Raw genomic sequence first — 13,625 nt, 5'->3', positions numbered from 1 at the left:
TGGGTTATGGGTTTTTGCCTTACACCTTGATTGTGACACAGGCTACCCAGCCTGGGTTCTTTAGCAGCCTCTAGAATTTCTCTTGTGTATGCCTGTATGCCTCATATCTTGCCCTGAAGTTCTAGGATTGGAAGTGTTTGCCTATGTGTTGAGCTTTACATCTTTAGGTAGGATCTGGGGGTCTAAACTCTGGTTCTCACACTTGAGCAGTAAGCACACTACCACTGGGCTATCATCCTAGATCTTTCCCCTTTTTGTTAAAAGTATAGTCTCTGATCAACTTATAAAACAAATGTGATTAAAAAAATCTATAGAGGAGAAAAAACAGGATCTTTTGGCTCTATCTTCAATGATAGAAAAATATTTATTATTGATGTTTTGTTGATGATGTTTCCCAACACATTGCTGACAATATGGCAGATTCTTTGCGCCTCTCTTCTTTCAGAGCTGTGGTGAGTGATATGAAGAGTTTCCACAGAAGAGATTCTGATGAATACAGTCAAATCTTGTATTCCCTCTGCCAAACATGTGTATTGCAGCTCAATTAGCAGGGCGACCTCTGCACATGAATACCATGTCAGGACACCAGGTGGAGTGCTAGAGCAATACTGGATTTTCTACATCAGAACTAGAACAACACCCAACTCCCACAAATAAAATACCTCAGGCAGCCCAAACTGAATGAATTTCAAATTGTGCTCCGCTCAGCGTGCTCTCTCAGACAGCCACACCCACCGATTTTCCTCACACATAGGGTGCACATGTTGAGAACAGTTTCATTTTCTCACCCACCCCCATACATACCTGCTGACTCTCAGGCCCAATATGATCACCCTTACCTTTCTTTTGCCCTTGCTAACTACATCCCACTCTAAACTCACAGGACCATGTATACGTATCACATGACTTTACATGCATACCACCGTAACCTCACAGTCCAGGGCACATCTCAGCCAACTGCACCCCACCGTAACCTCACAGTCTAGGCCACACCACAGGAGGCACCCCTAAATCTTTCCCTGTTCTCTTTTCCATTTTCCCCAAACAACTGAAAACTCATAATTTCTCCTAAACCCTAGTTCATCTTCTCAGAAACCCGAAGGTAGCCTTTTATCCTGACTCTGTTTCCATTTGCCTGTACTGTTTCCACCGCTCTCTCTAATGGACTGTTTTACTAACTTGTTCTCCCAGACTCTCTACATCTATGATGAAGATACCTTTTCCTGGCTTTGCCCTTATCATTCTCTGTTCATGGCAATTCTCCTCCCACTGCTTCTCAAAGATTTGCCTATGATCTCTATCATAGAAACTTAGTAAAACATCCACAGCCCTGAAAGGCAATTCCTTCTACTGGAACTTGGGCAGTATGGTAGTTTGAATGTCATTGGCTCCCATGAGCTCCTAAGGAGTGGCACTATTGGGAAGTGTGGCCTTGTTAAAGTAGGTATGCTCTTGTTGAAGGAAGTGTGTCCCTGTGGGGCAGGCTTTGGGGTCTCTTTTGCTTAAGCTTCGCTCAGTGTCACAGTCTACTTCCTGTTGTCCTCTGTTCAAGATGTAGCCGGCACCATGTCTGCCTGCATGCCACCATGTGCCCAACCATGATGATAATGGACTCAACCTAGGAAACTGTAAGCAAGCCACCCCAATTAAAAGTTTTCCCTTCTAAGAGTTGCCACGCTCATAGTGTCTCTTCACAGCAATAGTAACCCTAACTAAGATAGGCAGTATTAATTAGATATGCAATTTATGCTATTCTGTATTCTCATTTAACATTAACATAATATACATATGTGATATATATATGATATTTCTAAAAATATAATAAGGAGGTTAATTTTATTGTTGCTACCAAGCAGTTTACATAGAACTGCATAGACAAATTTAAGAAATATTTTCTGCCTTTGGGATATGTGAAAGCTTGTAAATGGTTAAAGGTTAGGTAAAATGACTTCTAACAAATGACAGGGTAAGACAAGAACCCGACATAGCAAATCTATAGGTTATAGTGGTTATTGGACCTATTTATTCTCCCCAGATTGTTATGATTTTCAGAGAGTCTTTCCAAGCTCTGTAGATGGCCATATTTCTGATGTCTGGTTTCTAGAGTTATTCAGTTCTCTGTGGTTGGAGTTATTCATGAAGGGATGACTGCCTGGATGAAGATGAAATGTGGGTAGTCTGCCTGGGAAGAAGGTGTATACTCTCCATGAGTCAACACCAAGGAGCATTCTGCTATGTTCTTAACTGAGAGAAAGAACAGTGTGGCAAAGATTGCAGAGCCTCTGGAGACCAAGAACAGGGCACAACCAGCCCTAAGCTTCTGGTTCCTCCTCTACTAACACAGTGAAATTGAGAGTTCATGGATAGCACCAACATCAGCCCGAGGGACATAATACACCATGGAGCCAGCTCTGTCTTCAAAACTGTCCTTTCACTTCTAGCCTTTGGTAGATTTGACATGATTACTAATTCATCCTATGTAAGCTTTTGTTAAAATCCAATTTTCAATTTTTCCAATTTCCCTCAGTTATGATGATGGCTCTATAAATTGTGAATGTATATTACACTCTGAAGAAGTTTAACAAAAAGAAGCTTTCAAAAATTTTAAGTCAGGATAAGAAACCCCAAGTCAGTTCAGTCTCTCTCTCTCTCTCTCTCTCTCTCTCTCTCTCTCTCTATCTATCTATCTATCTATCTATATATATATATATATATATATAATATATATGTATATATACATATATATTTCTCCATATATATGTATATACATACACACACATATGTGTACACATGATTTAGTTAACACTAATGATGACTTTAAAACAGCAGTCTTGATCACTATAAGTGGTTTCTTGTCAGGCCAGCTGCAAGGAGTGGATTTGATTACCTTCATGCATTCTGTGTGGCCAGAAACTTAATGCTGAGACTCAGCAGGAGACAGCATGTGAAGAGGGAATTGACTCACACTGTGATTTGTAATAAAGGGAACCTTTTTCTGCAAAATTTTATCCGAGAGTTAAGAACTCCTGTGAGATTTTTCACTATCAACTCAGCATGGTGCTATTATTTTGTTATTGAGACACTTACATTTTTGTTTTTCTTACCTCTTACAGAGGAATCAATAGTCTGAAAGTTCAGCAGAAAGCAGCAGTCCCTACCTATAGTCCAGTTTGGTACTACAGAGATTGCCACCAGCAATTTAGCAGACTCACCTGAAACTTTGTATGCAGCCCCTAAATTATTTTGTAACAGGAAATAATTATAAAATATGGTCAGTGATAGGTTTTCCTATGATTTAAAAGATTAACAAGAAAAGCTGTAAGTACCCAGCCTTTCCTGTTATCCATGCTCTGTTACTGTAGTGATACTGCAATGCATGCTAACCTGATGCTTTTTCTCTATAAAACAGTATTTCTCAATAGAAAACACAAGCAATTTGGCGGCGGCAGGTGGGGTGGGGAGGTGTTTTCTTAATTGATTTTCTGCTATCTCAAATGATTCTAGCTTGTGTCAAGCTGATGTAAACTCACCATCAAAATATTTGTGTGAATTTTATGGATGCTAAGAATTATAGTTCTGTCTGAACTTAACAAAAATGATGAGCAGATCTTAATAAAAATGAACCATTTTTTGCACATCATCAAATATGATCTTATTAAATGGATAATTAGTATGTAGCTTGAAAATCTGTACAGAGAGGTGGAAAGTTTTGAATCAGAGTAGAACCAAAGATTAACAAAGTAAGTACATGAGTTATATAATTATTCATTAAGTAAAAATCAATAAAATGTTTGATGAACTTAAAGCAGCATAAAAAGTGCATATATTCTCAAATATTTAAAGTGGTATTACCTGACAATACTCTGTCATTATTTGGAAGTATTCTTTGAATAACACCTTGAGTAGTGTTAACTGTTATATACATTTTAAATGAGTACCATGGAGTGCAACACTAAGGATAGAAAAGAGAAGTTTGAAAAAGACAGAAAGAAAAGAAAAGAGAAAAAGAATACAAAGAAGGCTGGGAGCAAAGGTTCCTGGCAGATTCCTAGCTCCTTGGCCCAGGCATTCCTCATCATCTAATGACATACTGTTGTTGGATTCTTGAACTTCCACCCACAACATTCCTACAATGCTAAGTTTATATTTCAATAACATCAATAACATAAGGTCAGATGTTTATTAACTATTTAAAATCAATAATGCCTGATTAGTTTCAAAAAAGATAAACATCTATGAATTAAATACATCTGTAGTGGAAAGATATTAAGGAAAACACAATGTCATTTTATATTGCACTTAGCTTTTATTCAATACTTACAGTATTATAAGCACTTATGGATGCCTATAAGTGTTTAGGAGTATTTATGGTCATAGTGCACACCGTATCTATGCAGCAATGCCATGGTTCCTGCAGGTTGAAAGCCTTGGCTCAGCCTCATCCCAAACTGAACTTTTACTTTTCCTCTCCCACCATGGTTCTCATTTAAATACATATTCCCTTTAGTTTAACCCAATTCTTTTATCCCCAAAATATCATTTCATGAAAATTTTACAAAAATAAACAAAAAGGAAAATGACCCTTTACTGCATCTACCCACACCCATCTATCTCATCACCAACTGCGGAAAGATCCCTTTCCCAGGGAATTTGCACCTTATGCATCCCCTCCAAGCTATCATTTTGTCAAAGTGGGGTACTATAAGAAGTCACAGTGTTTCTGCACAACTTGTTCACAAATCTCAGGACTCATGTTCTGGTCTCCATGAAATAGGAAGAATCAACAGTATAAAAACAAATCTAATCTGAGCATATTACTTTCTCTTCAAAACCTTCTACTTGGCACCATGAGTAAGCCTGTCCTTTCCGGAGAATTTCTTTACTATTCTTCTCACACATTCTGTTCCAGCTCTCATCTTACTGATCCCCCCACCACCACCACCACAAAAAGATTCAACTTCATAATGAATGCAATTGCTGATTCTCCAACTTGGGATGCTGTTTATAAATTAGCCCTTTAGATTACGGAGCATTTCCCTGAGTCAGCCACTATACTAAATCCAAGAGACTTTCTCTAACTGCCCATCCTGTGGTACTCAACCAACCCCATCTCTCTCCAGAGCTTTACCTTGCTTTCCTTCACTTACCTATGTGTGTTTGTTTCTCAAGACCTCCTAGTAAAATGCCAGCTTTATGAAATAGCCGTTGATCATGTTCATTCACACATCTATTCCCAGGATCTCAGAAAATAACTTAAAATAATGGAGGTCTAATAAGCAAAGGTGTGAGATAGTAACATGGCTTCACTTATTTTAGTCTTCCTGAAGGCCACACCATTCTGGGTTTTTCCCAGTAAGAATGTTGTGCTTATTTCCACAGGCCCCTAATGCTTCTGAAGTTTCCTCTTACGGCATACTCAAAGCTTGATTCAACACAAATAGAAACACACATGAAGAACTACCATTCTCTTAGCCCATTTTCTTCTCTTCCAAAGTGCTACATATACCATAAAAGATTTCAATTAATGACAATGAAATTTCCCCTCTCATTTTAGTGTTTTTTGGTGTGTGTGTGTGTGTGTGTGTGTGTGTGTGTGTGTTATACATGCATGTGTGGGTTCACTCATCCTTGCATGAACATGTAGAGGACAGAAGTTGACGTTAGGGGTCTTCCTCTATCATTCTCCATGTTAATTTTGAGGTAGGGTCTCTCACTAAATCTGGAACTTAACTCTTACCAAGACTGGCTGGTCAGCAAGCCTCCGGCAACTGCCAGGCTCTACCTCTGAGCTTTTCATTTAAAGATGTGCACCACATTCACACAGATTTTATATGGATACCTGAGAGGCACACACAGCTTAGACAGCAATGTTTTACTCACCAAAGAATCTACCCACCCCTCATTTTAAATATTTGAATGATCTGACTAAATAAATACATAGAAATGTATACAGTAGTGACAATACACATAACAATTGTTGGCCTCCAAACTTTTTTAAAAGTGAAAAGTTATCCCATCTTCTACCATGTTTTTAATTTATCACATAGTAAGGACTTACTTTGTAAATAATATGTCTTAGGTAAGAGGTGTCAGATTCCTGACTAAACTTTGTATCAGCTTAATTACAAGTTGAGTTATATTTTCTGACTTTGCCTTAATGTCTAAATTTGTAAACATCAGTGTCTTGTATATGAAAGATATTTCAGATGAGTGTATTTTGTCAGTTCTTTTAAGATTTTCATATTTAATCCTCCTTCAACAATTCAGATATTTATCAGTGTTTTATGTTAAAGCAGTAACATCATATTTAAAAATGTACCCAGCACCAAGGATTAGTATCATAAATGTGACCTATCAACTATAATCACTTTATTTTGAGATCAAATTTTGACTAGTAATTAGCCAGCATATAATGGTATAATGATTTATATGATTTTGGTGCCCAGCACTAAATAGCAATTATTATTGAAGGGTTTAAATTTAATGAGCAATGATTTGCAGAAGGCATTTTAAGTGGAGGGCATTTGTTAGTAAAATGAAATAAATGCTTAGATTACAGGATGAGCATACTAGAGAGATTAAAGACACATTAATGCTTTTTGTAGTGTGTTTTTAAATGTATTTATTTATTCTTATGTATGTGAACGTTTGTCTGCATGTATGTACAGGCACCACATACATACATGGTGTCCTTGGAGACCAGAAGAGAACATCTGATCCCCATGGAACCAAAATTACAGAGGTTTGTAAACTGTCATATGGATTCAAGGAATCCATCCCAGGCCCTCTGCAAGAGCAGCAAGTGCTCTTAACTAGTGAGCCATCTCTCCATTCCCAACAACAATCCTTTCTTATTGGATAATGGCCTGACTTGTGTCATTTAAGTTTAAACTTAATAGTAGAGTCCTATGATTACAAAATCCTGGGACACAAGCAAGAAATTCCCTTTCCAAGCTTCATAATACAGTAGAAGCAGACATGGAGGGTACAACAATGTGACTACTGGACTAGTGATTTTTCAAAGCAAGGTCAGAGGATCCTAGAAGATACAGGATGATCTGGACCTATAGAGGGTTCATGCCACAAAATCTTATCCCCTGGGCAGAGTAACTGCTGTCTTCATAAGACCAGTTATGTCTGCTTATACAAAGACAGCCACAACTGGGCCAGCTGAATGCTGATGTTCTCTCATAATGGGAAGGGTTATTGGAAGCTCATCTGAATATCCAATCACCCCTCCAAGCCAGTTGTATGCAATTCTGCCCTAATTTCATGTGGGTTTCAGGATTGGGAGATGGCCTGGAGAGGACTTGGTGAAGGAGACTCCACTTATGAAGCTATAAGAAAGCTATCACCCATGTTCCTGTTAGTAATACCTCATTATGTCCTGTAAGAAAGCCTGATAGACTCATGAGTGCCTCAGGAGGAACTTTAGTGGGATGGAACTTTTGTTTGTCCCTGGGACCTTTCAAAGAGGTGATGGAGTTTTCCCCTAATGTTTATTAGGTTCCAAGAAAACCCTATGGCCATATGATTATTCATAGTATGCTTATAATAATTTATCATTATTTCCAATTTGAAAGCTGACTGAACTCTGTAAAGATGGGATCACCTCACCAGAGTTGATTCTTGAAACACAAGGTATTGATGTCACATACACTGCATGATGACATCTATGAAATGAAAACTATTTTCCCCTAAGTGTTCACATGTAAATCCATGGCTTGACCTCTGTTGTAAATGACATTTGTGTGCTGCAACTAACATTACCTTCTACTTTCATGGAACAGAGTTTACCTCCCGAACCACTAAATTAGCTCTTCCTCACTACAGATTTCTTGGGGGTACTTACATATTCTTCATAAGCCTCATGGGCTGGAGGTGGGGGTGCTCTGTACCCGGGTACTGTTGCTGTCCCGCGAGCACGAGGTGTAGGGACACCTCTCGCTATTGGGGGCACTGGAAGAGCTCCACGGGTCACAGTGGTCCCCCGAGGGGTAAGAACACCTCGTCCAGGTGGTGGTGGTGGAGGAATAGCACCCCCACGGCCCCTAGGAGAAATAAGTGACATGCATATGAAGGAAAAGAAAGACAGGAAAGTAAGTGCTCAGCTCACTGACTCCCCACAAATCAGTCTCACTTTCTGATATATTATGCAATACATAAAGGGCTTTGAGTCACATTAAAATACATTTCTTTAAATATTATGACTTAGTTCTCATGAAAACCATGCAACATATTTGATATTTTCCATTATATAATTTAAAAGAGGGGAAAAAAGAAAAGGAAACAGAAAACCGATGTCTTCCTTGATTATATTCCAAAGTTAAAAAGGACAAACTAGAGTATTATCTGAAATGTAGTACACTGGCTACATGTGGGACTGTGTGTGTGTATATATGTGTGTGTGTGTGTGTGTGTGTGTGTGTGTGTGTGTGTCTGTGTGTGTGTGTGTGTGTGTGTATGTGTGTGTGTGTGCTTAGACTACCTCCATGCTGGGAGTTGTTGACAGTGATCTCCAGTGTGAACATATTTTTTAAAATTCATCTTAATAAGATGTGACATTCTGACCAGAGTGATGCCACTTTGTGGTTACAGTAGCTTGAATTTCACATCATTGATTTATTACCATGTTGTCACCTCCCAAGATGGTGAAGTCACTGACATATTTTCACATGGTCTCCAGGGCTGCTGAACTATTGCCCAGCAATGAGAAGGCTGAATGAATGTTCTGGACCACAGATTTAACACAAAAGCGATCTGAACAAAAAGCATGAGATCGAAGGATACAGCCACTTTTATGACATTCTGAAACATTTAGAAAGGATGTTTATCTGAAATCTTTGGGTTAATACATGGTTATTTCACTTTTTATTATGTCTGAAAGTTGACCTCTAGCAAGCACCACTATCAGCAGGAATGCTAAAGTTTTGGGAAAAAATGATGGTCTTTGGAATGCCAACAATCATAGTGTTCAGATGCACCATCACAAGGGAAGTGGGGTTACATTTCCTACTCTGAATAGCTATCAACTTGCTCTTTCGTCCTGGAAGAAAAATGAGTTTTGGAAGTGAGGAGTAAGAATGCTGGTAGAGCTTTTAAAATTCTTGGCTTACCCAGCCTATGAGTAGGGAATATACAAAACAGTAGACTAGAGCTGAGGACATAAAGAGCCCAAAGTTGCAGTACCAGCTTCAGGTATAATGGCTGGGAAGACAAGCTAATGTCATCATACAGCAGAAAAATATCTGTTCAGTGCAATTCCCTGAACTTCTGAGTTTTTCACATGTGACATGTATGAACACATGGGGTCCGGCTCTTAATGATGCTTTGGGGATCTGTAGAATCTCTAAAATGGGGAGCCTTACTAGAGAATTAGTTATCGGTGAACAGGGCTATAGCCCAGTCCTGCCCACTCTTTGCTTTCTGCTCTGATGAGACACAGGAGCAAAGCTCTCCCAGCCACTGGTTCCCATCATAATAAGCCATCTTTCACGGTGCCATTCCAAATATGATAGACTACATCCTCTTTCCACTGTGAGTCAGAATAAACCTTTCTTTCCTCTATTAAGTTGCTTCTTGCTGGGTAAGTATTTGCTCATAACAACAAGACAAGTCACTAACAGCCTCCAAGTGCCTGTTCCTCACCAATAACATATTCCCAAGTTTGACAACTAGTATAATAATTCCTGCTCAGTTTAGCATTTTAATACTATCAAAATGTCGATGTGTTGATAATAAACTACATGTGCTGGCTATATCAATGAAAAATGGTGGGTAAACATTTTAATTACCTAGACCTGAAATAATATTTTTTCCTAATGAGTGGTATCTAGATTTCTAAATCTATATAATGTCTCTGCTCTGCAATTATGTCATGCTCATATTGATTCTGGTTTTTCTTTACATTTCTTCTTCAACTGACTCTTAGACCCAGCCACAACAAAACCTCATCCAGAATCTGTCTCATTCTCACTTATATGTTCTGTCATGTCCTGGCAGTATTACCACCATCGCCTTCTCCTATTCAACCTAAAACATGCATCATCTATTTTAGGATACTGTCCAAGGCTAAATCCCCAGTGTAGTATTCTTTTAGTTTCTGATTTTTTCAAAGAGCATTTTCTGCATTTAATCTTTACTTCATGTTCATTTCTGAACCAAATGTCATCTCTTCAGGTCTCCTTTTCAGCACTCTGGGAAGATACTTGGCTGAGCCCGCCAAGCCCCTAACCTACCCATTTCCTCTTATAGCTCCCATGACCCTGTGCCTCCTGAGTTATATTTAAGACTTCTCCAAACTATTATCTGGAAACTGTTTCTTCAGACTTTTATTCTTTTCTCTACTCTGTCTCTCTGTATTTCATGTGCTGTTCATTTTTGCCAGCCTTGGGTCAAGGGTTTGTCTCCATTATCTCCCCAGTCAAGACTCAGTCTCTTTCACCACTTCTTACCCCCAAACCCAGCTACCTGCTTATCATCACAGCAACCGCAGAGATCCTTTCTGACAAACAGATATGGATACCCTCCTCTTTCAAAACTCTATTAGTTTTACATGTTAGTTCTTAATGTTGTTCACAAAATCATTCAAAATCTGCCCTTAATGACAATAGCGTTTCATTATTTCTTTGATTAAGAAACAAACTGAAACTTTAGAATAAAGATTTAGCAAAGTCAAAGTCCATTCAAATTTGACAAATCCTCTGAGCCAAAAGAAACCTTTCTCCTCTAAGGTTCCATCAAGCGCATGATTCCCTGTTAATAATAGAACAGAATCTATTGCTATGATGCTTTTGAGATCCCATATTAAGAAAGTGAATTATTTCAAGTAGCTAGACTCTCAAAGAATACAGAAGAAATGTGTGGCTTTGTTTGGTGTCCCAAATATGAAGTTAAGGTATATCTGTCAAATTGCTGGAACTGTTAAAAATGACATTTCTGAGCCAAAAAGCATGCTGAGGTTCTAGTAAGATTACTTGCAAGGATGCTGCTTCAGAATCCAATAAAATCAGGCTAGAAATGCAAACATTTTATTAAGACTGGCGTCAAATGAAGTGTTGGATCTTATCAGATTGACACGTATCAATAAGCAAATGACCTGGCCAGGTGTTACAATGATTACTTTTTAGTTTTTAGGATGAAATATGAAAAGAAGTGCTGGTATTTTTTTTTTCTGGTCTTTTCCTTCAGGTAGATTAAATTCTCCCAGAATTTCTATATTGATCCATATATATAATTAACTGCTGAGTATTCCACTTGGGAATTCTTAATTTTTTTGATAAATTAGCATGGTTTTAAAATATTAAATGTAAAAACAGTGGTGTATTCATAATGATTGAAGTGTTTGGGGCATTAATTAAAGTTACAGAATACTTTAGCACATCTTAAGATACTTTTATTGTGACAGATGAGTTTTTTTAGGGTATGTCCTTTACAAATATGAGTCAGGAAGTAAATGGATTACACAGCCTCTCTCTCTGTGTGTGTGTGTGTGTGTGTGTGTGTGTGTGTGTGTGTGTGTGTGTGATATAACTTTTAAACAGAAAAAGGTTTATTTTGGCTTCTGTTTCTACAGGTTCTGGGCCATAATTGGGAAGACTCTCTGCTTTAAGGCCTCTGATAAGAGACCAGACAGAGTGTAGAGGCACCCAGAATAGATATGGGGCAGTAAAGTGGGCAAAGCTGCTGAGCTTGTGAGGATGCATGACAAAAGAAAACCCAAGGTACACTAACAGTTACAGAAAACTTGGAAGGCATTCAATTCTATGACCCGAGACTTCCCACTATGCCTTACGTTTTGATGTTTCTATTCTGCCTATGGAATAGATGCTCAGGAATGTTAGTCTAAATTCTCTTTTTTTCTGTTTTGTCTCTGGCTTTGGTACTAGAGTATGCATATATCTTTGCCATTTTGCAAATCAATGTTTTCTGTTAAAAGCTTACAAAATTCAGAACCCTACAAAACCAAAAGACTATTATCATCATCAAGGATTTTGCAAAGCCAAATATATGTAAGGATATGCTGATAGTCACACCAAAGTGAGCATCTGGATTTTCTTAAGTGATGGAGATATCTAATTCATTTATTAGTCAACTTGTTGATATTATATTCTTTCAAGAACTGTATATGGCACGGATAAAATATGTAGTTTTATGTCATGCAAAGACTTTCTTGTTTTAAAAAAACAAAAGACTGACTATGTTATCTCTGTATCTTAATCCTGAGGAATGAACAGGGAAATAAAGACTCTCAGGTTCCTACCTTATTTTTTAAGTATAGTTGTTAAGTGCTCAAGTTCATGAATTCTGGAGTCAGAATGTATCTATTACTTTAGGTAACATTTTAATATTCTACCCAACTTCTGCTGTTGTTTTGTTTTTGAAACTATTTCCACAGCTGGCCTGAAATACACCATGGAGATCAGGCTGGCACTGAACTCACAGAGATCCACTTTTCTTAGTCTCTTAAATTCTGGGATCAAAGGCAAAGGCTACCATACTTGGCCCACACAACTTTTGTTCCTTAGTTCTTTACTTATAAAAAGTAGTTATCTCAAGTTCAAAAAGATGTAATGAGTTAATGTGTATAATCTCTTATGTGCTTTTTGACCCTCCATTCCTACTGTTTTGCTGTCAGTGTTGATGAGGCTGTTATTGTATGTGCTATTTAAACATCCAGTCTTATTATGGTGTGAGTGTTGTAGAGATTGTTTAGCTCTATTTAGAATCATGACACACAGCAGAACAACAAAGGCCTGCAGTCATCATTTGCTGTTAATCCACTAAGAGTGAGAACTCAGGTACCTTGAAGGAGCTATAGGAGTTATTCTGATTCCTCTGCCTCTAAGACCTCGGCCACGGCCAGACTCTTCTGAGCCATTCAAGTAAGACAACTCTCGGAGTTGTTCTTGACGAATTTCATCATTGTAGTCCTAGAAGAAAAAAAAAACAACAGGATATGACAAATTACTATCAGACATTGAGTTCTTAGCCCTAAAACACATTTCTCAAACAATAAGAAAAAGGCTGAGGATACAGCTCAGATGGAACATTTGTCTAGCACATGAGGGCCCCCAAGTTCTGTTGCCAGAGTTTCAAAACAGAAGAAAACCAAACAAGATAACAATGCTGTGCAGCCAGAGCTGAGTCTAGCTCCATTCCTTGCCTCAAAGTTCTGATCCTGGTACTCAAGAGCCTGAAGTAAGAAAAGATGCTCCCAGAGAGTTCAGAGACTGCCTGAGAATATCCTGAATTCTGGGTCAATCTTGGTTAATGTGTAACAAAACATATAAAACAGCTTTGTCTGTTCCCTTAATCATTATATACAAAACCCCTCAAATGATATTAAAGAAGGTGCAAAAGGGAACAGTCCTAAGACCCAGAGCAAGTGAGATTGTCTTGGATTCATTAAACAATTTGCACCTGCAGGCTCTGCTTCTGACAGGGAAAATTGTGGAATCTTACAAAGAACCTGGCCTGTAACATTTTCAAATCAAGGAACTTCCTTATGTGTCTTATCCATGGAAATTGGGAGGCACATGTAAATCAAATTTCACAGTCACAACCAGAGACTCAAGTGAAGTACGTGCCATCCTTCAGGGTATGTATCAGTCAGTCATTTAAAA

At 38.2% G+C, this 13,625-nt stretch overlaps 1 protein-coding gene across 1 annotated transcript in view; it reads right to left on the bottom strand.

Moving 5' to 3' along the window:
- Khdrbs2 (KH RNA binding domain containing, signal transduction associated 2) overlaps positions 1–13,625 on the bottom strand; it is a 278,911-nt gene that overhangs the window by 195,959 nt on the left and 69,327 nt on the right. Inside the window, exons 5-6 of the mRNA XM_036167142.1 lie at positions 12,805–12,932; positions 7,853–8,051 (exon numbers count right to left, since the gene is read on the bottom strand). Coding sequence (XP_036023035.1) covers positions 7,853–8,051; positions 12,805–12,932 — 327 coding nt within the window. The remainder of the gene's footprint in view (positions 1–7,852; positions 8,052–12,804; positions 12,933–13,625) is intronic.

The sequence above is a fragment of the Onychomys torridus genome, chromosome 18 (genome assembly GCF_903995425.1).
Source record: "Onychomys torridus chromosome 18, mOncTor1.1, whole genome shotgun sequence".
Taxonomy (NCBI): Eukaryota; Metazoa; Chordata; class Mammalia; order Rodentia; family Cricetidae; genus Onychomys; species Onychomys torridus.
This window is presented reverse-complemented; position numbering and strand designations above follow the sequence as displayed.